Genomic DNA, 24910 nt, shown 5'->3' with positions numbered 1-24910 from the left:
TGCCATTGCCTTCTCCACCCATAACTCTAGTATCGGATAAACAAAATCCAAGAAATAGCAGATTGCTACTGCTGCTGCTGCTAAGTCACTTCAGTTGTGTCCGACTCTGCGACCCCATAGACGGCAGCCCACCAGGCTCCCCAATCCCTGAGATTCTCCGGGCAAGAATACTGGAGTGGGTTGCCATTTCCTTCTCCAATGCATGATTACTTCTTTCTTATAACTGATGTGATTGTTCAGTTAGCAACATGGTATTATCATACAAATAAGGTGACAGACATGTTTCTGCTCTGCTCTGCTAAGTCACTTCAGTCGTGTCCGACTCTGTGTGACCCCATAGACGGTAGCAGCCTCTTATTTCTCCAAGCACAAATATTTTCCACAAAGATACAATAAAGTATTCTTTATTAGCATAAACCTGAAAAAGATGCCAAATACCAATAGTATTTGGCTGACTTCTTTGGTTTGTACATGTCTGCAACACTAATTTCTCAAAGATTTTAGTAGCTGGGAAAGAGCTTATTATTCTGAAGTCTTATTTGGAAAACTCAATATAGAATTACAAGCTAATTTTTAACACAAGCAATCCCATCTAATTTTAATTAACAAAAAGTTATTCTTTAGTTTTTCATCAGAATATATTTTTAGTTCTTAAAAGAAATTACTCACACCGTGGGTTTTTTAAAACTATCATTAAAGATTAAGTTCTCTTTCTATGAATAATGTTCACGATAGATAGGCTTTAGGGCTAATTATGAAATAGTAACTTTATGCTATTAGGTAGGATCCTTTCTAAACAAACTAAAGCACAAAGCTTTACTCTGAATGTAAGGGACACGTGGAAAAGTATAAATCAACAGTAACATTTGGCACTTCAGGTCTTAGTAAACTAGAAATACCTCTAAATCCTTAATTGGCTTTACTTATACCTGGATTCGGAGAAGGCAATGGCACCCCACTCCAGTACTCTTGCCTGGAAAATCCCATGGACCAAGGAGCCCGGTGGGCTGCAGTCCATGGGGTCGCTAAGAGTCGGACACGACTGAGCGACTTCACTTTCCCTTTTCACTTTCCTGCATTGGAGAAGGAAATGGCAACCCACTCCAGTGTTCTTGCCTGGAGAATCCCAGGGACCGGGGAGCCTGGTAGGCTGCCCTCTATGGGGTCGCACAGAGTCGGACACGACTGAAGTGACTTAGCAGCATACCTGGATTGACAAAAACCAAACAAACAATTAAACTCCAAAAACTAACAAGATAAGGCCATATATATTGTCTTCACAGTTCTGAAATAATTTATAATTACAAGTAAAAACACTGGAACAATTATTTATAGATTAATTTTCCTATCAAAAACATATCCACAATGAGGGAAAATATTAAAAAACAGATGATCACAACTGTAAATAAAAATTCAAGTTAGAAGTCTCAACAGGCTAGGTAACACAACAGACATCTTTCAAACGTGTTCCTCCACCTCCTCTTTACAGACAGAAAGAAATCACAGGACACTAATTCAAAGGCAAGACAGATTATTAGAATTTCAATAAGCAGCAGTGCAGCACAAATTTAAATGCATCACAGTTTCTCTATATACTATGTTAAATAATCCCCTTGGAGACCAGAGGCATATCAATCAGGATTCTAAGAAACAGTGCCACATTTTTCACAGAAATAGAAAAAAATAATTCTAAAATTCATAGAGGATAACAAAAGACCCTGAACAGCCAAACAATCCTGAGAAAGAAGAATAAACTAGAGGCATCACACTTTCTGATTTCACAATTATTACAAAGCTGAAGTGACAGTAAAGTGAAGTCACTCAGTCATGTCCAACTTTGTGACCCCCTGGGCTGTAGCCTGCCAGGCTCCTCTATCCATGAGATTTTCCAGGCAGGAATACTGGAATGGGGTACCATTTCCTTCTCCAGGGGTTACAAAGCCAGGGTAATCAAAACAGTATGATTATTAGCACAGAAAAAGACACTGATGGAACTGAGAGTCCAGAAGTAAAACCTTCAATATACAGTCAACTAATATTTGACTAAGAAGTCAAGAACATTCTTTGAGGAAAGGATAGTCTCTTCAATAAACAGTGCTGGGGAAACTGGATAAGGACATGCAAAAGAATAAATAAAACTTCACCCCTAACTTGTACCACTCAGCAAAATTAACTTAAAATGGAGTAGACTTAGATATAAGACCTGAAACCCTTAGAAGAAAAACTCCTAAAAAAAAGGCAGGGAAAAAAGCTCCTTGACACTGGTCTAGGCAAAAACTTTTTAGATGTAACACCAAAGTACAAGCAAAAACAAACAAGTGAAACTACATCAAAATTAAAAAGTTCTAAACAGCAAAAGAAATCAACAAAATCAAAAGCCAGCCTATCTAATGGGAGAAAATATCTGCAAATCATGTATCTAATAAGGGGTTAATATCCAAAATGTATAAGGAAATTCATACAACTCAAGAGCAAAAAATGAAATAATTTTAAAATGGGCATCTAGTCCCATCACTTCATGGGAAATAGGTGGGGAAACAGTGGAAACAGTATCAGACTTTATTTTTTTGGGCTCCAAAATCACTGCAGATGGTGACTGCAGCCATGAAATTAAAAGACGCTTACTCCTTGGAAGAAAAGTTATGACCAACCTAGATAGCATATTCAAAAGCAGAGACATTACTTTGCCAACAAAGGTCTGTCTAGTCAAGGCTATGGTTTTTCCTGTGGTCATGTATGGATGTGAGAGTTGGACTGTGAAGAAAGCTGAGCACGAAGAATTCATGCTTTTGAACTGTGGTGTTGGAGAAGACTCTTCAGAGTCCCTTGGACTGCAAGGAGATCCAACCAGTCCATTCTAAAGGAGATCAACCCTGGGATTTCTTTGGAGGGAATGATGCTAAAGCTGAAACTCCAGTACTTTGGCCACCTCATGCGAAGAACTGACTCATTGTTAAAGACTCTGATGCTGGGAGGGATTGGGGGCAGGAGGAGAAGGGGACGACAGAGGATGAGATGGCTGCATGGCATCACTGACTCGATGGACTGAGTGAACTCCGGGAGTTGGTGATGGACAGGGAGGCCTGGCGTGCTGCGATTCATGGGGTCCCAAAGAGTCGGACACGACTGAGTGACTGAACTGAACTGAAAGGAACTAAATAGATATTTTTCTAAAGAAGACCACAGATACAGGAAAAGGTGCTCAACATCACTAATTATCAGGAAAATGCAAATCAAAACCACAATAAGGTATTACCTCACACCTGTTAGAATGGTTATCATCAAACAGACAAAAGGTAACAGGTATTGGAGAGGAGGTGGAAAGAAAGAAAACTTGTGTGTGCCCGTCGGTAGGAATGTAAACCGGCACAGCCACTATGGAAAACAGGATAAAGTTTCCTCAAAAAATCAAAAACAGAAATACCACATGATTCAGCAATTCCACTTCTGAAATAAAATCACTATTTCCCATATTCAATGCAGCATTATTTACAATAGTCAAGATACGGAAACAACCTGTCCATCTACAGATGATTGGAAAAAAAGTGAAGTCCCTCGTTCGTGTCTGACTCTCTGCGACCCCATGAACTCCTCTGTCTGTCCATGCAACTTTCCAGGCAAGAGTACTGGAGTGGGTTGCCATTTCCTTCTCCAGGGGATCTTTCAGGGATCGAACCCAGGTCTCCCACATTGTGGGCAGACGCTTTACCGTCTAAGCCACCAGGGAAGCCCATTTGTACAATGGAATGTTAGTCAGCCTAAGAAGGAAATCCTCCGATTTGTAATAATGTGAATGGACGTGGAAGGTATTATGTTAAGTGAAATACATCAGAGAAAGACAAATACTGTATGATCTCGTTTATACATGAAATCTAAAATACCCAAGCAAGTAGAGAGAATGGTAGCTGCCAGGGGGCAGGGATCAGAGAAATGGGGAAATATTGATCAAAGGGTATAAACTTTCAGGATAAACAACAAAGTGCCACTGCATAGCACAAGAAACTATATTCACATCCTGTGACAAACAGGAGTAGGAAAGAAGATGAAAAAGAATACATACATATGTATAATCGAGTCACTTTGCTGTACAGAAAAAACTAACATTATCAATCAACTGTATTTCAATAAAATTTTAATACAAACTTCCAGTTATTAGATGAATCAGTTCTGGAGATCTAATGCACAGCATGACTATAGGTAAAATACGATAGTATACACATGAAAGTCACTAACAGAATAGATCTTAAATGTTCTCACCACAGATTTAAAAAAAGGTAATCATGTGAGGTGATGGAGGTGTTTACTAATCATACTGTGGTTATCAGTTCCCAACAAACAGGCATAACAAATCATCACACCATCAAATCATCACACAGCGAATCAGTTATAATGATCACGTTGAACACAAACTTACAATGCTGCATGTCAATTATATCTCAATAAACTTGAGGAAAAAACAGTACATATTCACTTGGAGAAATTTATACAAGGCCCCTGAGTGTTCACCAAATAATAATACTAGAGGACTGAGTGCTAGACGTACATGTACCTAACATGTTTACACCACAAACTAAACTGCTGACATTACATGAATGAAATTCATAATTACATTAATACACTATAAACAGATGTATGGATGATAAAAAAAACAAACAAAATAAATTTAATGTCAATAAAATTTAATTCCGTCTTCTCTCAGAAATATAATTAGTGTTATCTATTAAGTGATTCAAATTCTTTTTTTGAGTCTGGCCTGCTCTTGCAGACTTAGGATAAAAGATTTTAAATGAGAAAATAAGGAATCATTATTCAAACACTATCTCCTGGCAGAAAGCATGTGGTACCACATATTGAAAAAGGCTGGTATTCCTTACTGGCTTCCCCTATTCAATCTTGTTTTGTAGATTCTGAAAACGCGTCACAATGCATCTTCTTGCCTCTATTCAAAGTCTTCAATAGATAAGTGGATACAGCCAAATAACAGTCAGTAAGAACAACAAAAGAAAAATAGGCTCATGTTATCTTTAGTTCAAATCCCACTCATTCAGAATTTACAACAGAGGCTCTTCATAGGAAACAAAATAGGTAACAGAATTAAGACTCTCAGCTCCATTACTTACTTATCCCTGATTTCCTAGCATGGATAAATGCTCAATAAATATTTTTCTAATGAAAAATACATATAATGAAAATCTGAAGTGGTGTGAGCCTTAAGTGCAAACATCTTAATTTAACAAAGCACAAGGGACACACACAAAATATTAAATACGATTTCTCTCCTTGCCAAATTTCACTTTAGCAGAGTCAGAGGTAACCTTGAGTTTACTTATCTGATTTTTAGAAAGAGGAATATCTCTGCTGCTTAGTTCCCAAGAAGAGGTAGGTCAGTTCAGACATCTGACGAGCATCCTCTATAGAATAAGCCTGGCACTAAGGGAAAGACTTACACTGAAGAAAGTAGGGAAGACCACTAGGCCATTCAGGTATGACCTAAACCAAATCCCTTACAATTATACAATGAAGTGACAGATTCAAGGGATTAGAGAGCTGACTGAGTGTCTGAAGAACTATGGACAAAGGTTCCTGACACTGTACAGGAGGTGGTGCTCTAAACCATCCGCAAGAAAAAGAAACACAAAAAGGCAAAATGGTTGTCTGAGGAAGTCTTACAAACAGCTGAGAAAAGAAGAGAAGCCAAAGGCAAAGGAGGAAAGGAAAGGTATATCTATCTGAATGCAAGGTTCCAAAGAACTGCAAGGAGAGATAAGAAAGCCTTCCTCAGTTGATCAATGCAAAGAAATAGAGGAGAACAACAAACATGATGGTGTTCAAGTGATGCACTCAATGTGACAATAAATTTGGAAAACTCAGCAGTGGCCACAGGACTGGAAAAGGTTAGTTTTCATTCCAATCAAAAGGAGGGCAGTGCCAAAGAATGCTCAAACTACCGCACAACTGCAGTCGTTTCACACGCTAGCAAAGTAATGCTCAAAGTTCTCCAAGCCAGGTTTCAACAGTACATGAACTGTAAATTTCCAGATGTACAAGCTGGATGGAGAAAACGCAGAGAAACCAGAGATCAAATTGCCAACATCTGTTGGATCACAGAAAAAGCAAAGAAATTTCAGAAGAACATTTACTTCTGCTTCATTTTCTATGCTAAAGTCTTTGACTGTGTGGATCACAGCAAACTGTGGAAAAAATTCTTAAAAGAGATGGCAATACCAGACCACCTGACCTGCCTCCTGAGAAACCTGTATGCAGGTCAAGAACCAACAGTTAGAACAAGACATGGAACAATTAACTAGTTCAAAACTGGGAAAGGAGTATGTCAAGGCTGTATATTGACACCCTGCTTATTTAACTTACATTCAGAGTACATCATGCAAAAAGCCAGGCTGGATGAAGCACAAGCTGGAATCAAGGTTGCCGGGAGAAACATCAATCTTCTCAGATATGCAGATACCCACTCCAGTACTGTTGCCTGGAAAATCCCACGGGCGGAGGAGCCTGGTGGGCTGCAGTCCATGGGGTTGCTAAAAGTTGGACACGACTGAGCGACTTCACTTTCACTTTTCACTTTCCTGCATTGGAGAAGGGAATGGCAACCCACTCCAGTTTTCTTGCCTGGAGAATGCCAGGGACGGGGGAGCCTGGTGGGCTGCCGTCTATGGGGTCGCAGAGTCGGACACGACTGAAGCGACTTAGCAGCAGCAGCAGCGTGCAGATAACACCACTCTCATGGCAGAAAATGAAAAGGAATTAAGGAGCCTTTGAGGAAGGTGAAAGAAGACAATGAAACACCTGGCTTAAAACTCAATATTCAAAAAATGAAGATCATGGCATCCGGGCCCAACATTTCATGGCTCACAGATGGGAAAACAATGGAAACAGTGACAGAGTTTATTTTCTTGGGCTCCAAAATCACTGCGGACGGTGACTGCAGCCATGAAATTAAAAGACACTTGCTCCTTGGAAGAAAAGGTATGACAAACCTAGTCAGCCTATTAAAAAGCAGTTGACACCACTTTGCCAACAAAGGTCTAGTCAAAGCTATAGTTTTTTCAGTAGTCATGTATGGATGTGACAGTTGAACCATAAAGAAGGCTGAGCACCAAAGAACTGATGCTTTCAAACTGTCGTGTTGGAGAAGATTCGAGAGCCCCTTGGACAGTAAGGAGGTCAAACCAGTCAATTCTAAAGGAAGTCAACCCTTAATAATCACTGGAAGGACTGACGTTGAAGCTCTAATACACTGGTCATCTGATGCGAAGAATTGACTCATTGGAAAAGATCCTGATGTTGGCAAAGATTGAAGGCAGGAGGAGAAGGGGACGACAAAGGATGACGTGGTTGGATGGCCCCACTGACTCAACAGACAGGAGTCTGAGCAAACTCTGGGTGATTGCAAAGGGCAGGGAAGCCTGACGTGCTACAGTCCACGGAGCTGCAAAGAGACAGACATGACTGAGCGACTGAACAACAACAAAGTAAAAGGAATTTAACTGAATTAACTCTATAGCATCAGCAGTGTTTGAAATGTGTGCTTAGCTGCTCAGTTTTGTCCAATTCTTTGCAACACCATGGACTGTAGCCTGCCAGGCTTCTCTGTCCGTGGGATTCTCCAGGCAAGAATACTTGGAGTGCGTTGCCATTCCCTTCTCCAGGAAATCTTCCAGACCCAGGGATCAAACCCAGGTTTCCTACATTGCAGGTGGATTCTTTAACATCTGTGCTGCCAGAGAAGCCTGTCTGAAATAGTACTGTCAACTCTGTCAGTCATATTTACATTAAATATGCTGGACAAATGAGAAGTATGCACCAATTTCACTTACACATACATAAATCTACAACCTCTTCAACTTTAGGAAAGTAATTTATTTCACTTCTCTCAAATATATTTTATACTGCTTACCAGAAGACACCTGATTTATTCACTTAACAAATACTGAATATTTACTGAATGCCTATACGGCACTGTTCCATATGCTGGCAGTGAAAGAGGCAAAACTCCCCGCCTTACTATACCACTCACATGCCAGAAAGTGAAAGTCATTCAGTCGTGTCCAACCCTTTGGGACCCCATGGACTATGGAGTCCATGGAATTCTCTAGGCCAGAATACTGGAGTGGGTAGCCTTTCCCTTCTCCAGGGGATCTTCCCAACCCAGGGATTGAACCCGGGTGTCCCACATTGCAGGTGGATTCTCTACCTGCTGAGCCACAAGGGAAGCCCAAGAATACTGGAGTGGGTAGCCTATCCCTAGGGTCTCCTGCTTTGCAGGCAGATTCTTTACCAACTAAGTTATCAGGAAAGAGGGAGATATAAATAAATATACTGTTTGTTAAATTATAAGTAATATCAATAAGAAAAGTACAAGCAAAGAGGAATGTGAACAAAGGGCAGGGAATATGTTACAATTTTACACAGATCAGGAAGAAATCAAGAAGACATTTCAGCAAAAGCCTAAAAGAGGTAAAATATTCAGTCACAGTAAATGCAAACTAGAAAAGTCCTAAGGAAGAAGTAGGCCTGGTATGTTCAAGAAAAAGAGGCCAAGGAACTTCCCTGGTGGTCCAGGGGCTAACACTCCCATGCTCCCAGCGCAAGGGGCCCCAAGTCTGGTCCCTCGTTAGGGAACTAGATCCCACATGCAGCAACCAAAGACCCCGTGTACTGCAACTAAGATTCAGCATAGCCAAAGAAATATTTAAAAAAAGAAAAAGAAAAAAAGGGACACCAGTCAAAGTGGTTGGAGCAGAATGAGCAAAGGAAAGGCAGACAATTCAAAACCAGAAACTAGATCATCTGTGCATGCAATTTTAAAGATTCTCGTTCTTACACTGAGGAGTCCCTAGGTTTTTAACAGAACAGTGGTATCATTTGATTTAGATTTTTAAAAGCCCATTCTGGCTGCTATTCCGAGACGAGCTGAAAGGCTACTGCTATAAACTAAGTAAGGGACAATGGTGACTGGGACCAGGATGGTATCAGGAGAAGCAGTAAAGAGTAGTCAGATCCAGGAATATGAAGACAGAACTACTTGTTATCGCTAAAGAGAAGTCAATGGTGATACTAAGGTTTTTGGTTCAGTATTAAGAAGTCAGAGCTATCATTTACTGATAGAGGAATGGCTACAGGAGAAGCTATGTTCAAATACTGTGGTAGGCTGAATAGCGGCCCTTTCACAGACGATCACGTCCTAATCCCTGGAATCTGTGAATATGTTACCTGACGTGCCAAAAGGGACTCTGCAAATGAAAAGTTAAGATCCTGAGATGGGAAGGTTATGCTGCTGATCCTAAGTCGCTTCAGTCGTGTCCGACTCCATGGACGGCAGCCCACCAGGCTCGCCCGTCCCTGGGATTCTCCAGGCAAGAATACTGGAGTGGGTTGCCATTTCCTTCTCCAATGCATGAAAGTGAAAAGTCAAAGTGAAGTCGCTCAGTTGTGTCCAGCTCTTAGCAACCCCATGGACTGCAGCCCACCAGGCTCCTCCATCCATGGGATTCTCCAGGCAAAAGTACTGCAGTGGGGTGCCATCTCCTTCTCCGGAAGGTTATGTGACTGGAACCAATGTATTAACAAGGACTTTATGAGAGGGAGAGAGGATCAGGATCAGAGAAGGCAACAGGGCAAAAGAAGCAAGAGAAAGAGAAGGGGAAGCGATGATGGAACCAGGGGGACAGTAAGAGACGTGAAAATGGAAGCAGGGTCTGAGCGATGCCATTGCTACCCTGGGAACTGAAAGAGGGCCACGGACTAAAGAATGTGGGCAACCTCGAAAAGCTGGGAAAGGTAAGGAAACGGACTCCTCCCTACAGCTTCCAGAATGAAACACAGCTCTTGTGACCCATTTCAGACTTCTGACCTCCAGAACTATTAAATAATAAATTCATGGTACTTTAAGATGCTAAATTTTTGATAATTTGTTATAGCAGCAATAGGAAATTAATGTAGATGCAACAGTTTAAGTATTTAGAAATCAAAAACTACATGTATCAGAATTTTTATATAACAAATTTTCATCTGACTTTGAAAATACCTTTTAAAACCAAATAAGGTTGTACACTCAAAAGGTATAGTGTCAAGTTAAACACCTTAGTATTAGTATTTAAAATAAATGTCTTCATCCATCTACTTCAAAATAAGAGCAAGTGTGTGTGTGTGTGTGTGTGTGTGTGTGTGTGTGTGCGCGTGCGTGCGTGCGTGCATTAGTTGCTCAGTCATGTCCAACTCTTTGTGACCTCACAAACTGTCGCCCACCAGGCTCCTCTGTTCACAGGGTTCTCTGGGCAAGAATACTGGAGTGTGTTGCCAGTTCCTTCTCCAGGGAATCTTCCCAACCCAGGGCCTGAATCCCAGTCTCCTGCACTGCGGGCTTCCCTGGTGGCTCAGCTGGTAAAGAATCTCCCTGCAATGCGGGAGACCTGGGTTCAATTCCCGGATAGGGAAGATCCCCTGGAGAAGGGAAAGGCTACCCACTCCAATATTCTTGGGCTTCCCTTGTGGCTCAGCTGGTAAAGAATCTCCCTGCAATGCAGGAGACCTGGGTTCAATTCCTGGATTGGGAAGATCCCCTGGAGAAGGGAAAGGCTACCCACTCCAGTATTCTGGCCTGGGTAGATTCTTTACCATTTGAGCCATCAGGGAAGCCCAAGAGTGACAGTGGTCTTAAGCTAAATCATAGTATTTTGTCATATGTAATCTGAAGACTCAGCTCTGAACCTCTGAACTTTGCAGAATTTGTTACCTTGATAGATATTTACTCTAGAAGGCCTAACTCATGTAAATTCTTTCATCTTAGCAAATTGCTAGAAATGCTGAAAGTTATGGCGGTTAAGTTCTAAGTCAACATATAACCATAAACTAGTTAAGAGAAGGTGCCTAGCTGATTTTCGTCTTTATCAAAAGAAGGCATGAGGTGTAAAAAGTCAACAAGTATCACTCTAAAGCAATTAAGTTTGGAGACAAAGTACTTTAACCCAGGACATCCATAAGTATTCACAGTTTGTCACAATTTCCAGAAAATTAAAATGAACTAATTATGCGTCTGTGAATGTGAAGTATAACTTTACATAACGCAGTTTAGTTGTAAAAGCTATGAAATTCTGCTTAACTAGAAAAATTCAACCATAATACAGTTGCAGTACAATAAGACAAATGAAATTAGCATGGAAATCTTGCATCTCATCCTATCAAAAATCTTAAAAAAAAAAAAAAAGTAACCATTATAAGACATGCTCCCAAAAGAGCTGTGTTAAAAAAAAAAATGACAAAAATAAATCATGTAAGTCTACAATATACATCAATAATGATAAACCATGTTTCACTGATTGTAGTATGAATAGTTTTTCATATTTTAACATTACCAAAACTGAAACGCATCATGTTAAGTAGCAGTATTTTAAGTGTTTAAGTGGCAATGTTCATTAAGTTAGTGGCACATAATATAGAGCATCTTAAAAATTAATAGTCTTAAATTTGATTAGACATGTACTATTTTAGCTGTATTATCTCATTGAATCTTCACAACTACCCTATGAAATAGCTGCTATAATTCTAACACCTTACAGTTAACAACTGAGACAGAGAGGTTAATTTCTCAGTCACACGGCCACTAAAATTATCTTTACTATGTACAACACTATTTAACTGGCAAAATTATAATTTAAAATAACTTACATCATATTTTCAGGGTTTTGTAGCTATTTTAATGCTCTCAATATGAAAATAAATTTAAGGTCTTTAAAATAACAATGCATTGAGCCTTTATAAAGTCCTTTTGCATACACAAAGCACATAGAAGTAGCAGCTAATATACAGTATATACCTGTTTGACCAAGCTTACTGATTATAGCAAATTCCTAGACATTAATTTAAATCATTTCTTGCAAAACAACGTTATATAACTCAGAATGCACATCACCTCACTAATCAAACTTCCTCTAAGTGCAAATTTTTACAAAACCCATAGTACAATCAAACGATGTCATTTACCTTATTAAGACTGAAAATAAATTGAGCATCTCAAAAGATGCAGAAAAAAAGCATATAACATAATATGAAATCAATCCTGATTTTAAAAGATATTCTGAGCAAACTAAGAATAAGAGAACTTCCCGCACCTGATAAAGGACATGCACGAAAACTTACAGCTGATAACATAGTTAACGGTGAAAGACTGGCCACTTTCCCTCTAAGACTGAGAACAAGTGAAGGACATGAGCTCTCACTACACCTGTTCAAGATCATATTGGAGGTCCCAGCCAGTGCCATAAGGCAAGAAAGATAAATAAAACAAAGACTGGAAAGGAAGAAATAAAACTAGCTTCATTTGCTGGTGACATGATTACCTACATTCAAAAAATTCCAAAGAATCTTCAAAAAAAAAAAATAAAAGCTACTATGTTTAGCATGTAAATTTAGCAAGCTCACAGAATAAAAGGGCAATATACAAGTCAGTCCTATTTCTATACACTAGTAATGAACAAGTGCAAACCAAGATTTTATAAAATATAACTATTTATTACAGTAGAAAAATCATTAAATAATTAGGGATAGGGAAGATAATATGCAAAATCAGTATTATAATCACTAAAATGACTAGCTAAATCAAAGAATACTTAAATAAATAGAAATACCAAGTCCACAGATTGGAGGACTGAGTACTGTCAAAAGTACAAATTGCCCCAAAATATCTACAGATTCAGTGCAATTCCATTAAAATCCCAGCAGGTTTGCAGAAATTAACAAGCTGACTCTAAAACATATACTGAGAAACCAAAGAACCTAGAAAAGCGAAAACAAATCTGATAAAGAACAAACTATAAGATTCATACCACCTGATTTCAAGACTTACTACAAAACTACAATATGATACAAAGTATATATACTGATATGTATGCATTAAAGGAACAAAATGGAGTTCAAAATATACCCAGACACATATGGTCAACTGATTTCAACAAGATGCCAAGGGAATAGAATGGAGAAAAGAATCTTTTCCTCAAATGGTTCCTAAGCAATTAGATAACAATTTGCAAAAACCAAATCTTGACATACTTCACTTCCTGTAGATAAATTAATTATAAGTGGATCATATACTTAACTGTAAGATCAGAAACTACAAAGTGTCTAGAAAAAAATAGGAGAGATCTTTGTGATTTCAGATTAGGCAAAAGTATTAACCAAAAAAGAAGTTGATATATCAGCTTCAAATACATAAAACTTAGGCTCTGTTAAAGACACTTAAAATGCAAAGACAAGACATATACTAGGAGAAATTATTTGCAGAATATGTATCTAATAAGTATTTGTACACAGAATACATTAAAAAATTCTCAAAACAATTTTAAAAAGTTTAAACAGATGAAAGATCTGGACACATATCTCACCAAAGATGATGTAAAGATGGTAAATAACCACAGGAAAAAACGCTTGACATCATTAGTCATTGAGAAAATGCAAAATGAACCAGACGTGACAACACTAACACCTATCACAATAGCTAAAATTTTAAAACCTGACAAAACCAAGTACTGACAAGGAAGAAGAGCGACTGATACTTTGCTGGCAAGAACGCAGACTAGTACCATCATTTTGGAAAAGAGTTCAGCACTTTAAATAAAGTTAAACATCTGTTTGCCATATCACCCTATAAAACCAGGATTATAAATATTTGCTGTCAAGCAAAGGCAAGGAAGACTTGACCTGCTCCAGCCCTGACAAGCTCTCATTAGATTCAGAAAGCTGTGTACTTACATTAAGAGTAAAGAATAAGTAGCAAAGTTGAGGTCCTTGGGCAGAGCCACACCCAAACACAAGGGGCCATATGATTACAACATGGATGCCATGAGCCTGTGGTGAGGGAGGAATCAACGCCATACTACAGCATGAAGTTTTGCAGCCACAGCTGTGGCCTGAGAGGATGCAACAGAAAGCCTCATCTCATCCGAACCAGGGGCTGATGAGAAACTGTATCATGTGGGAGACAGGGAAATGAGAAAGAAGCCTACTAGGAGCTCCTCCCAAGCTTCCCAAGTACACCGGGTGCTCTGGCAAGAGTCAGATCACCTGTGCTTCAAGCCTTCCATATGTGACCCATGTGGATACATGCTAGGCCATCAGGGGGCCATCATGGGGACAATTCCTTAAATTCACCCAAGTGAGATAAAGACATATGTCCTACCAAAAACCATTTGCAAATGTTATCACTATCATCATCACTGGCTAAAACTAGAAAAAAATTTATATCATGGTGGTTATATAAGTTTGTCAAAATTGACAGCCTTTTTACCTAAAACAGGTGAATTGTATTCAATGTGTATTACACTTCAATAAACCTAACTTTAAAAATCAAATTGAAAAATATGTATTGTAAATGATTCAAGATGAAGCTGCTTTGTAGTCCAAAATTTCTACATCTAAGTATGTTACTTGTATATGAATAAAAAGTAAAACTCTAATCCCTACAAGGTAATGACAGTATAGTAATGCCAAGAGAATATAAATGCTGCTTACAGTATCTAACAGGGAAAAACTTGCAAGGCAAGTTTAGAGGTAATTTACATCCAGTCTATAAAATTATTCTAGTATATTGCAGTATGTATTTCTGACATTCATTGACTGTTAATTAGTGTCTCCAATATCCTATGGCTAATGAAAGGATATAAAAAAAACTTTCAAGATATAAATCTATCCTCTGGAAGCTTTATACCTGGACAAGGATCACAAAATAAATGAAAAATTCAAAGTAGGTGTCATTCCATTTGCTACTTCATTAAGTGAGTCTATTAACAATTCTTATAAATTATCAATGATAAGCTATTAAAGGGGCTTCCCTAGTGGCTCAGCTGGTAAAGAATCTGCCTGCAATGCGGAAGACCTGGGTTCAATCCCTGGGTTGGAAAAATCCCCTGGAGAAGGGAATGGGTACCCACTCTAGTATTCTGGCCTGGAGAATTCAGTCGGACATGACTGAGCGACTTTCAGTTTATAAGCTATTAAAAGTCTGCAAATAATCTAAATATAATTTTCAATATACTTCTCTTTATCCACAAAAGATTACATTTATACACATTGCCACTGCATGTTATTAAAATTCTTTACATTTTAAAACGTAAGTAACAATCCAAAGGATCTCAACATCAAAAATATCTCTATATATTCTACACATAAGTAAGTCTATTTGGTTATAAACTATTCTGTGGGAGAGGGCTTCTCAGATGGTTCAGTGGTAAAACCCGCCACCTGCTGATGCAAGAGACACGGGTAATCCCTGGGTTGGGAAGATCCCCTGAAGAAGGAAACAGCAAACCACTCCAGTATTCTTGACTGGGAAATCCCATGAGCAGAGAAGCATGGCAGGCTACAGTTCATGGGTTGCAAAAGTGTCAGACACAACTTAGCAACTCAACAGCAGATTCTCTGGGAGATGAAAGAAGACCCTGAATGAAGCAAATCTATCACACACTATACATTACACACCCCAATCTAGGGAAATTTGATCTCCCTAATTCAGCCTGATGTTCACCTATATGGTTCACCCCTCTCTGTGGAGGTGAAAAACGAAAGTCAAGGAAAGGATGTAAACACTAGTCCTCAAATTTCTACTCTGTATCCTCTTTCATTCTAGGCACTTTTAAGATTTCTCTATTTGTGAGAACAAATAGAAGTTAAACACATAAATACAAATCTCCTTTCTGTATACTCTATGACCATTCATAAAAGACAAAGTCATGACTAGCACCATGAAAAGTTTCTTTTTAAAGCAAGGTATAACACACCCTAATATTCACTGCAACACTGTTTACAGTAGCCAAGACATGGAAGCAACCTAAACGTCTATGGACAGAGGGATGGATAGAGAAGATGTGGTACATACATACAATGCAATATTACTCAGCCATTAAAAAAGAATGAAATAACGCCATTTGCAAAACGACAGAATGGTCTCTGTTTGTCTCCAAGGCAAACCATTCAATATCACAGTTATCCAAGTCTATGCCCCAACCAGTAATGCTGAAGAAGCTGAAGTTGAACGGTTTTATGAAGACCTACAAGACCTTCTAGAACTAACACCCAAAAAAGATGTCCTTTTCATTATAGGGGACTGGAATACAAAAGTAGGAAGTCAAGAAACACCTGGAGTAACAGGCAAATTTGGCCTTGGAATGCGGAATGAAGCAGGGCAAAGACTAATAGAGTTTTGCCAAGAAAATGCACTGGTCATAGCAAACACCCTCTTCCAACAACACAAGAGACGACTCTACACATGGACATCACCAGATGGGCAACATCGAAATCAGATTGATTATATTCTTTGCAGCCAAAGATGGAGAAGCTCTATACAGTCAACAAAAACAAGACCAGGAGCTGACTGTGGCTCAGATCATGAACTCCTTATTGCCAAATTCAGACTCGAATTGAAGAAAGTAGGGAAAACCACTAGACCATTCAGGTATGACCTAAATCAAATTCTTTATGATTATACAGTAGAAGTGAGAAATAGATTTAAGGGACTCAATCTGATAGATAGAGTGCCTGATGAACTATGGAATGAGGTTCGTGACATTGTACAGGAGACAGGGATCAAGACCATACTCATGGAAAAGAAATGCAAAAAAGCAAAATGGCTGTCGGGGGAGGCCTTACAAATAGCTGTGAAAAGAAGAGAGGCAAAAAGCAAAGAAGAAAAAGAAAAATATAAGCATCTGAATGCAGAGTTCCAAAGAATAGCAAGAAGAGATAAGAAAGTCTTCTTCAGCGATCAATGCAAAGAAATAGAGGAAAACAAAAGAATGGGAAAGACCAGAGATCTCTTCAAGAAAATTAGAGATATCAAGGGAATATTTCATGCAAAGATGGGCTCAATAAAGGACAGAAATGGTATGGACATAAGAGAAGCAGAAGATATTAAGAAGTGGCAAGAATACACAGAAGAACTGTACAAAAAAGATCTTCACGACCCAGATAATCACAATGGTGTGATCACTAATCTAGAGCCAGACATCTTGGAATGTGAAGTCAAGTGGGCCTTAGAAAGCATCAGTACGAACAAAGCTAGTGGAGGTGATGGCATTCCAGTTGAGCTATTTCAAATCCTGGAAGATGATGCTGTGAAAGTGCTGCACTCAATATGCCAGCACATTTGGAAAACTCAGCAGTGGCCACAGGACTGGAAAAGGTCAGTTTCCATTCCAATTCCAAAGAAAGGCAATGCCAAAGAATGCTCAAACTACCGCACAATTGCACTCATCTCACATGCTAGTAAAATAATGCTCAAAATTCTCCAAGCCAGGCTTCGGCAATACGTGAACCGTGAACTCCCTGATGTTCAAGCTGGTTTTAGAAAAGGCAGAGGAACCAGAGATCAAATTGCCAACATCTGCTGGATCATCAAAAAAGCAAGAGAGTTCCAGAAAAACATCTATTTCTGCTTTATTGACTATGCCAAAGCCTTTGACTGTGTGGATCACAATAAACTGTGGAAAATTCTGAAAGAGATGGGAATACCAGACCACCTGACCTGCCTCTTGAGATATCTGTATGCAGGTCAGGAAGCAACAGTTAAAACTGGACATGGAACAACAGACTGGTTCCAAATAGGAAAAGGAGGACGTCAAGGCTGGATATTGTCACCTTGCTTATTTAACTTCTATCATGAGAAGATAGAACATCATGAGAAACGCTGGACTGGAAGAAACACAAGCTGGAATCAAGATTGCTGGGAGAAATATTAATAACCTCAGATATGCAGATGACACCACCCTTATGGCAGAAAGTGAAGAGGAGCTAAAAAGCCTCTTGATGAAAGTGAAAGAGGAGAGTGAAAAAGCTGGCTTAAAGCTCAGAAAACAAAAATCATGGCATGTGGTCCCATCTGGGGAAACAGTGGAATCAGTGTCAGACTTTATTTTTTGGGCTCCAAAATCACTGCAGATGGTGACTGCAGCCATGAAATTAAAAGACGCTTACTCCTTGGAAGGAAAGTTATGACCAATCTAGATAGTATATTCAAAAGCAGAGATGTTACTTTGCCGACTAAGGTCCGTCTAGTCAAGGCTATGGTTTTTCCTGTGGTCATGTATGGATGTGAGAGATGGACTGTGAGGAAGGCTGAGCACCAAATTATTGGTGCTTCTGAACTGTGATGTTGGAGAAGACTTGAGAGTCCCTTGGACTGCAAGGAGATCCAACCAGTCCATTCTGAAGGAGATCAGCCCTGGGATTTCTTTGGAAGGAATGATGCTAAAGCTGAAACTCCAGTACTTTGGCCACCTCACATGAAGAGTTGACTCATTGGAAAAGACTCTGATGCTGGGAGGGATTGGGGGCAGGAGGAGAAGGGGACGACCAAGGATGAGATGGCTGGATGGCATCACTGACTCGATGGACGTGAATCTGAGTGAACTCTGGGAGATGGTGATGGACAGGGAGGCCTGGCGTGCTGCGATTCATGGGGTCGCAAAGAGTCAGACACGACTGAGCAACTGAACTGAACTGAACTGGATGGACCCAGAGGTTGTCATACTGAGTGAAGTAAGTCACACAGAGAAGGGGAAATATCGTATGACATCCCTTGTATGTGGAATCTAAAAAGAAATTATACTAATGAACTTAAAAAAGAGAACTTAAGAAAACAAACTTTGCCTGGTGACCGGAGATGGGGGGAAAAGAACAGTTAGGGAGTTTGGGATGGACATGTACACACTGCTATATTTAAAAAGGATAACCAACAAGGATCCACTGTATAGCCCATGAAACTCTGCTCAGTGTTATGTGGCAACCTGGATGGGAGGAGAGTTTAGGGGAGAATGGATGCATGTATGACTGATTCCCTTCACTGTTCACCTGAAACTATCACAACACTGCTGCTGCTGCTGCTAAGTTGCTTCAGTAGTCCCCGACTCTGTGCGACCCCATAGATGGCAGCCCACCAGGCTCTCCTGTCCCTGGGATTCTCCAGGCAAGAACACTGGAGTGGGTTGCCATTTCCTTCTCCAATGCATGAAAATGAAAAGTGAAAGTGAAGTCGCTCAGTCGTGTCCAACCCTCAGTGACCCTATGGACTGCAGCCTTCCAGGCTCCTCCGTCCATGGGATTTTCCAGGCAAGAGTACTGGAGTGGGGTGCCTTTGCCTTCTCCGATACAAAATAAAAAGTTAAAAAAACATATCAAGGTATAAAGGTAATAAAGAACATGAACCTAATATTTTAAAAATATATGATACACATGTGTATAAAAAGATTTAAAATTATAAATCCCAGCTATATATTCAAAATGATTAAACAATTTTACGTTTCTTCCTTCTTAAAAGACATTACTTTGCCAACAAAAGTCCATCTAGTCAAAGCTATTGTTTTTCCAGCAGTCTTGTATGGATGTAAGAGTTGGACTATAAAGAAAGGTGAGTGCCAAAGAATTGATGCTTTTGAACTGTGATATTGGAGAAGACTCTTGAGAGTCCCTTGGACTGCAAGGAGATCCAACCAGTCCATCCTAAAGGAAATCAGTCTTGAATATTCATTGGAAAGACTGATGCTACAGCTGAAACTCCAATACTTTGGCCACCTGATGCGAAGAACTCATTGGAAAAGACCCTGATGCTGGGAAAGATTGAAGGTGGGAGGAGAAAGGGACGACAGAGGATGAGATGGTTTGATAGCATAACCAATTCAATGAACATGGTTTGAGCAGGCTCCAGCAGTTGGTGATGGACAGGGAGGACTGGTGTGCTGCAGTCCATGGGGTCACAAAGAGCTGGACACAACTGAGAGACTGAACTGAACTGAATAATTTTTCAACAATGAGCATGATTTTTATTAAGAATTTTAAATATTTGTATCATTTCAGTAACTAATTTTTAATGAAACTAACTAGTAAGCTATGATTCTACTACTATCCCCTTATAAATCTTCCCTGCAATTTTTAACAAACTCTGACTATCCTTGTTGACAGAGGAAAATGAATGACATCTTTCCTGTTATTCAAAACAAAGAAATATTTCAGATAAAACAAAGTAAATTCTCAGTTTCTATTCTTCTGAGCAAAGCTATTTTATTGGATGACTTTGTTCTTAATCTGAGTAATAGACAATGGGATTTTACTATATATGTATGTGAATTATCACTCACAAAAAGCAGTAACTTTTTTTATCTAACAAAAGGAAAAATATAAAAATGAACAAGTTGGTTTTCCAGACTTACCTTAGCAAAGTGAAAATGTAATCTTATTTCATCTACCAAAACATTAAAGCAATCCATATTATTATAATGTTCTTCATTTATAAACACATAGATCCAAGTTAATCAAAACAGTTTAAAAGTTTCTGGACACTTACTAGATTAGGAATCAATGTTTATAAATGAAGAAAAAACTGAAGTGTTATATACCTCCAAAAAATTAAACAGTAACTAAAGTCCTTTTTTTACAGGAAAGAAATACTCAATCAGGAAGAGAGGAAATTGTAGTTAAAAACTTTTCTTCATCTCATTTTAGAAAAATATTCTGACAATCACTTTTTACTAGAGATTGAAATAAAACAAAATCATCTAATTTCTTTTTTTTTTTTACTAAAGATGATTTTTAAATTTATAATGTAAACTAGGCTAGTAACCTTGGAAACTACCACTTAAACCCTTCAGTAATTTTGTGTGTGTTAATACAGGCACTATTTGATCGCTCTTAATGCCAAAAGATAACATTTCTAAAGCACAATTTAAACAGTATGGCTTTTCAGAAGGACACCACCATTTTTCTTCCTTTCCTCAATTTTTACACTAAATGTAATCCACATTTAGAATATTCTTATCTTATTTTTATATTCTCATGCATAAAACCAGGCATTTAAGGACGCTGAGCAAAGAACCTTATCATGTTACCTACCAATAAATTTGTCTTTTTCCTGCTTTACAGGCAAAAACTGTCCTTGCACAAAATAAAATGAGTGTCAGGTGAAGTTAACTTGAGCTAGTGGTTAGGACATGTTGCTATAATAAGGCTAACCTGACCATCAGATCACTAATTGACTTGCATCTATTGCAGGGTCACAGGCTGCACCAGAACCCCTGCTGGTCAGTTCGATGGTTACAGGAAGAGCCAGCCAAATGTGCAGCTGAGTCAGCACAAATCCACTATCACCATGTTCTATTTATCAACTTTACTACAAACAAATCATGTACAAGTTGTCATCTGTTGAGAGAACGCCAATAATAAACCCACTGGATCCTAATAGCATCTATTTTAGGTTCTAAATTGAAGAAACAAGGTATTTTAAAATCCAAACCCATTTCTATTAATCAGCACTTATATTCTGAATTTTAAAACACCGCATTAAATTCTGAGTCCCACCACTAACACAAATGATGGCAGCAACATTCTTCTCTTTTGAACCGCAAGAAATATAGTGATGACAATGGTTGATCGCTTTATACTCGCTCAGCTTTATCAACTCAGGTACTTTTACCTTTATGTAACAACTGCAACCTAAGAGGAACTATACCTTCAAATTACAATAAAAATTATCTTCCAAACAAAGAGAACTTTTTTTAAAAAAATTAGTAGTGATAACTGCAACCCAACCACTTTCCACCCTGTTTCTCTTCTGAGACCTGTAACTCTTTCCCATATGTTGCACAAGGAATTGTAACGACTACTTCAGTCCTTTTAATTTGCCTCTCCTAGAGACTCCGAATTTCCAGAGTGAGGATAGCAGTTTCCGCCAGTCCTTCTTCCCACCTGCAGCCCATTAAGAATATAAACTGATGCTCAAAATAGTATTCATCTGCTAAAGATCAGCCTTCCCACTAACTATACTATGAAATTCTGTAGACACTAGGTACCTATCAACTCTTAACAATGCCAGGCCATATTACACTTTCAAATATATTTAGTGAAAACTGAGCATCTCAACCTTTTACTCTCTCCTACCACACTCAGTATCAGCAAAGCACACCATGAATATGGACATCTGTACCGTCTCTATGAACCTTTGACCCAAGACACACTCTATCTTTTCCTGCTGGCCATACTTTCAACTTTCTCTTTGGAGGGAAAAGCCTTGGATTATGTCTGATTCATTCTCCAGTACAAATATTCCATACAAGAAAATATAGTGCTCAGGATATGTCTAATCAAGTAATATCTTACAACACTATCCTTGATTAACCATGTGATCCTTACAAAATTTATGAACCTATAAATTTTAACACCTATTTTTTTCTTTGGTTCACACCAAGACTTGAGAATGCTTCCCAATATAGCTGATGTTAGGAAAGATGCCTGGAGAGATGGAGGTGGGAGAAGGAAAAAAGGCCATAGTGAAGGAACAGTTTAACACATTGCTTCCATTTCCACCTATATCCCAAGAGAATTTAAATGGGAAGGGAAAAGATGGAGGTAGAACCTGTGATTCAGAATAAGCTATAAAGAAAACAAAAGATGCTGACTTTGCAAACTGTGCATCTTAAACTATCCTTTCAAATAATTTTTTAAAAAGAATTGTTTTTAATCACATAATCTTGCTTCTTCCAGAAGCGGCTCAATTTCATCTCACCCAATACCCCCCGCCTTCATGCACAAACATACAGTGCTATCACTGAGTCCCGATGCCAAACCAACCATCACAGGAAAATTTAAACCGTGAGAATTATTTCCCATTTCTCTCTGAAAGATAATCACAAAAAATTTCCCTGCAGGCAAATTAGCTATTTCTAACGGGCTTGGAGGCGGGTGGCAGGAGGGAATAAACCATTATCATGCAGCTTCTCATTCTCCATAGAGAAGAAAACTGGCATTAACTTCCAACAAGGGGGACAGCTGCTCTTATACTGTATCCTCAGTTAGAACCTAAAAACAAGGCAAAAAAACCACGCTGATCTTTTGATACATTCAAATGAATAGAAAGCTAAGGCATTTTACTTTGCAGCAATATAGCGCCTCAAAAATCCTCCAGAGAATGGGGGCGACCCATTAAACCCCAAATCCTTGCCATATGGGGGAGCAGGATTCTGTCAAATAGAAAATGCCACTCTCCGCCTCCTCCGCCATCGCGAAAATTGACCGGCACCGATTGCGGAGGCGGCCGAGGGAAGAGAGGAGGCGGGGACACACACACGCACACACACCCCGCACCGAGAACTGATTCACGGCTTTTGAAAAATGCTTGAAAGCTACAATTTCCTCCAACCGGAGAATTCTCACCCATTCTCCCGCTCCCACCCTGCTTCTACCCCTGCATGGGGGCTCAGCTGCACTGTGTCCCTGCTGCGGCCTCGGCCCCGTGTGCCCTACGCCCCCAGGCGCGCGGCCCCCGGGCCGGGGGTCCCCCACGCGCCGCTCAGCAGCCAGAGGCCCAACACGCCCAGGCCGGGAGATGCGTCGCACCTGGATGTAGTTGTTCTCGCAGTAATCGGCCACCCGTTCCAGATTCGTGTAACTGTCGAAGAGGGCCCGGCGGCCCCCCGGGATTTCCTCCTCCAGCAGCATCTGCAGCTCCGCCATCTTCACATCCTCCTCCTCATACAGACCGCAGAGGCAGCGGCGGCAGTAGCGCCAGGGAAACCCAAGACTAGGAGAGGAGGAGCCGAAGCGACGGCGGCGGCAACCCGGGAGGAGCGAGAAACACCCCCTGAGCGCGCGACAGGGGAGGGGGCAGCGGGAACGGGGGCGGGGCGCGAGCCGATGGACTCGGAGGACGGTCACCGCGGCGACAGCCGGCCGGCGCGCGCACGCGCGCTCCTCTCCCTCCACCCCCGGGAGCCCGAAAAAGGTTCCCACCCTTGGTCGCGCCGCCCGCCCCTCCCCCACATCCGGCGTCTCCTAGCGACCGCGGGAGTGGGGGCCGGGATGCGCGCGGGAGTTGAGCGCGCGGTTAACCCTTCGGCCCCCGCAGGATGCGTGGCTGGGGCAGTGCACCCCGCGGCCTTTGTTAGTCCGGCGTGAACGCCCACCCGGCTCTGCGGTCTTCCCGCCCGCTTCTTCAGCGACTTTCCTCGGCGTTATCCTCAACCTGGGGCCCAACCCTATGGTAGTGGGCCTGAGGGATAATATTAGCCCCACTGAACTCCCATGCAGCTTTAACTGCGCCCCACTTTTAATTTTTCTCTTCATCTTTGACCGTATTCGTCCTCTTTGGATAAATAAATTTCAGTTTCCTAATCGCAAATTTCCTGCCCTCCAGCTTCTTTGCACCTGTTTGCCGATTAACACTGTTTCCCCTGCCAGGTTAGCCTCCGTTCTTTTCTCCTTTGCCCATCCTCTGGCCTTCAGCTTTTCCCGCTTGCTCTATGCTACTCTTCTTCAGTGACAGTCGTTTTTATCATTTCTCTGAGTCTATCAACTTTTTCCCTCATCTACTAAGGATTTAAAGTTTCAAAAACGATTTTGCTGGTACTTTCCTTCCTCACAGGGCTATTACATGGATAAAATAAAAGTTTATATGAAAGCACCTTGGAAAACGTTAAATGCCACAAAAATTCAAGGTAGACCATTTTGGTCTTGCAGTTACTATTCTGTATTGTATATTTTTTTTCCCCCTAAATCTGACTACTCCACACATGTAATTTTTAAAAACTGAAATTTCTGACAACTGCTGAGATATTATAAAGTCCATGACCTTTATTTGTACCATGGAAAGTCAACTGACTGCCTTTGCAGTTTAGAGCAAGATCTATTATTTCAAGTCTTTGATTTGTGATCTCTTGGCCCGCCTAGTGATTTTGCCCCTCCTTTTTTTTCTCCCCTGATAATGAGGAAATTACTGTCTCAAATCACTTTAATGCTTTCCTATTGTTTTACTGGCTTTTTGATATACACATTAGCAAATTGTTTTGAGTTTTTTCTGTGGAACCCAAGTTAAAGGATACTGAAAATGTTTCAGTCTGACTGGTTTTATTCTTAACCACTT

General features: G+C 40.0%; 1 protein-coding gene across 49 annotated transcripts in view; it reads right to left on the bottom strand.

Moving 5' to 3' along the window:
- The window catches only part of ABI2 (abl interactor 2), a 99319-nt gene extending 75814 nt beyond the window's left edge, over positions 1 to 23505 (bottom strand). For all 49 annotated transcript variants that reach the window (XM_068966895.1, XM_068966896.1, XM_068966906.1 and 46 more), the window contains exon 1: positions 23389 to 23505. In XM_068966895.1, the coding sequence (XP_068822996.1) occupies positions 23389 to 23505 (117 nt within the window). The remainder of the gene's footprint in view (positions 1 to 23388) is intronic.
- Between the last annotated feature and the right edge of the window lie 1405 nt (positions 23506 to 24910).

Source organism: Capricornis sumatraensis, chromosome 3 (assembly GCF_032405125.1).
Source record: "Capricornis sumatraensis isolate serow.1 chromosome 3, serow.2, whole genome shotgun sequence".
In the NCBI taxonomy this organism is placed as follows: Eukaryota; Metazoa; Chordata; class Mammalia; order Artiodactyla; family Bovidae; genus Capricornis; species Capricornis sumatraensis.
This window is presented reverse-complemented; position numbering and strand designations above follow the sequence as displayed.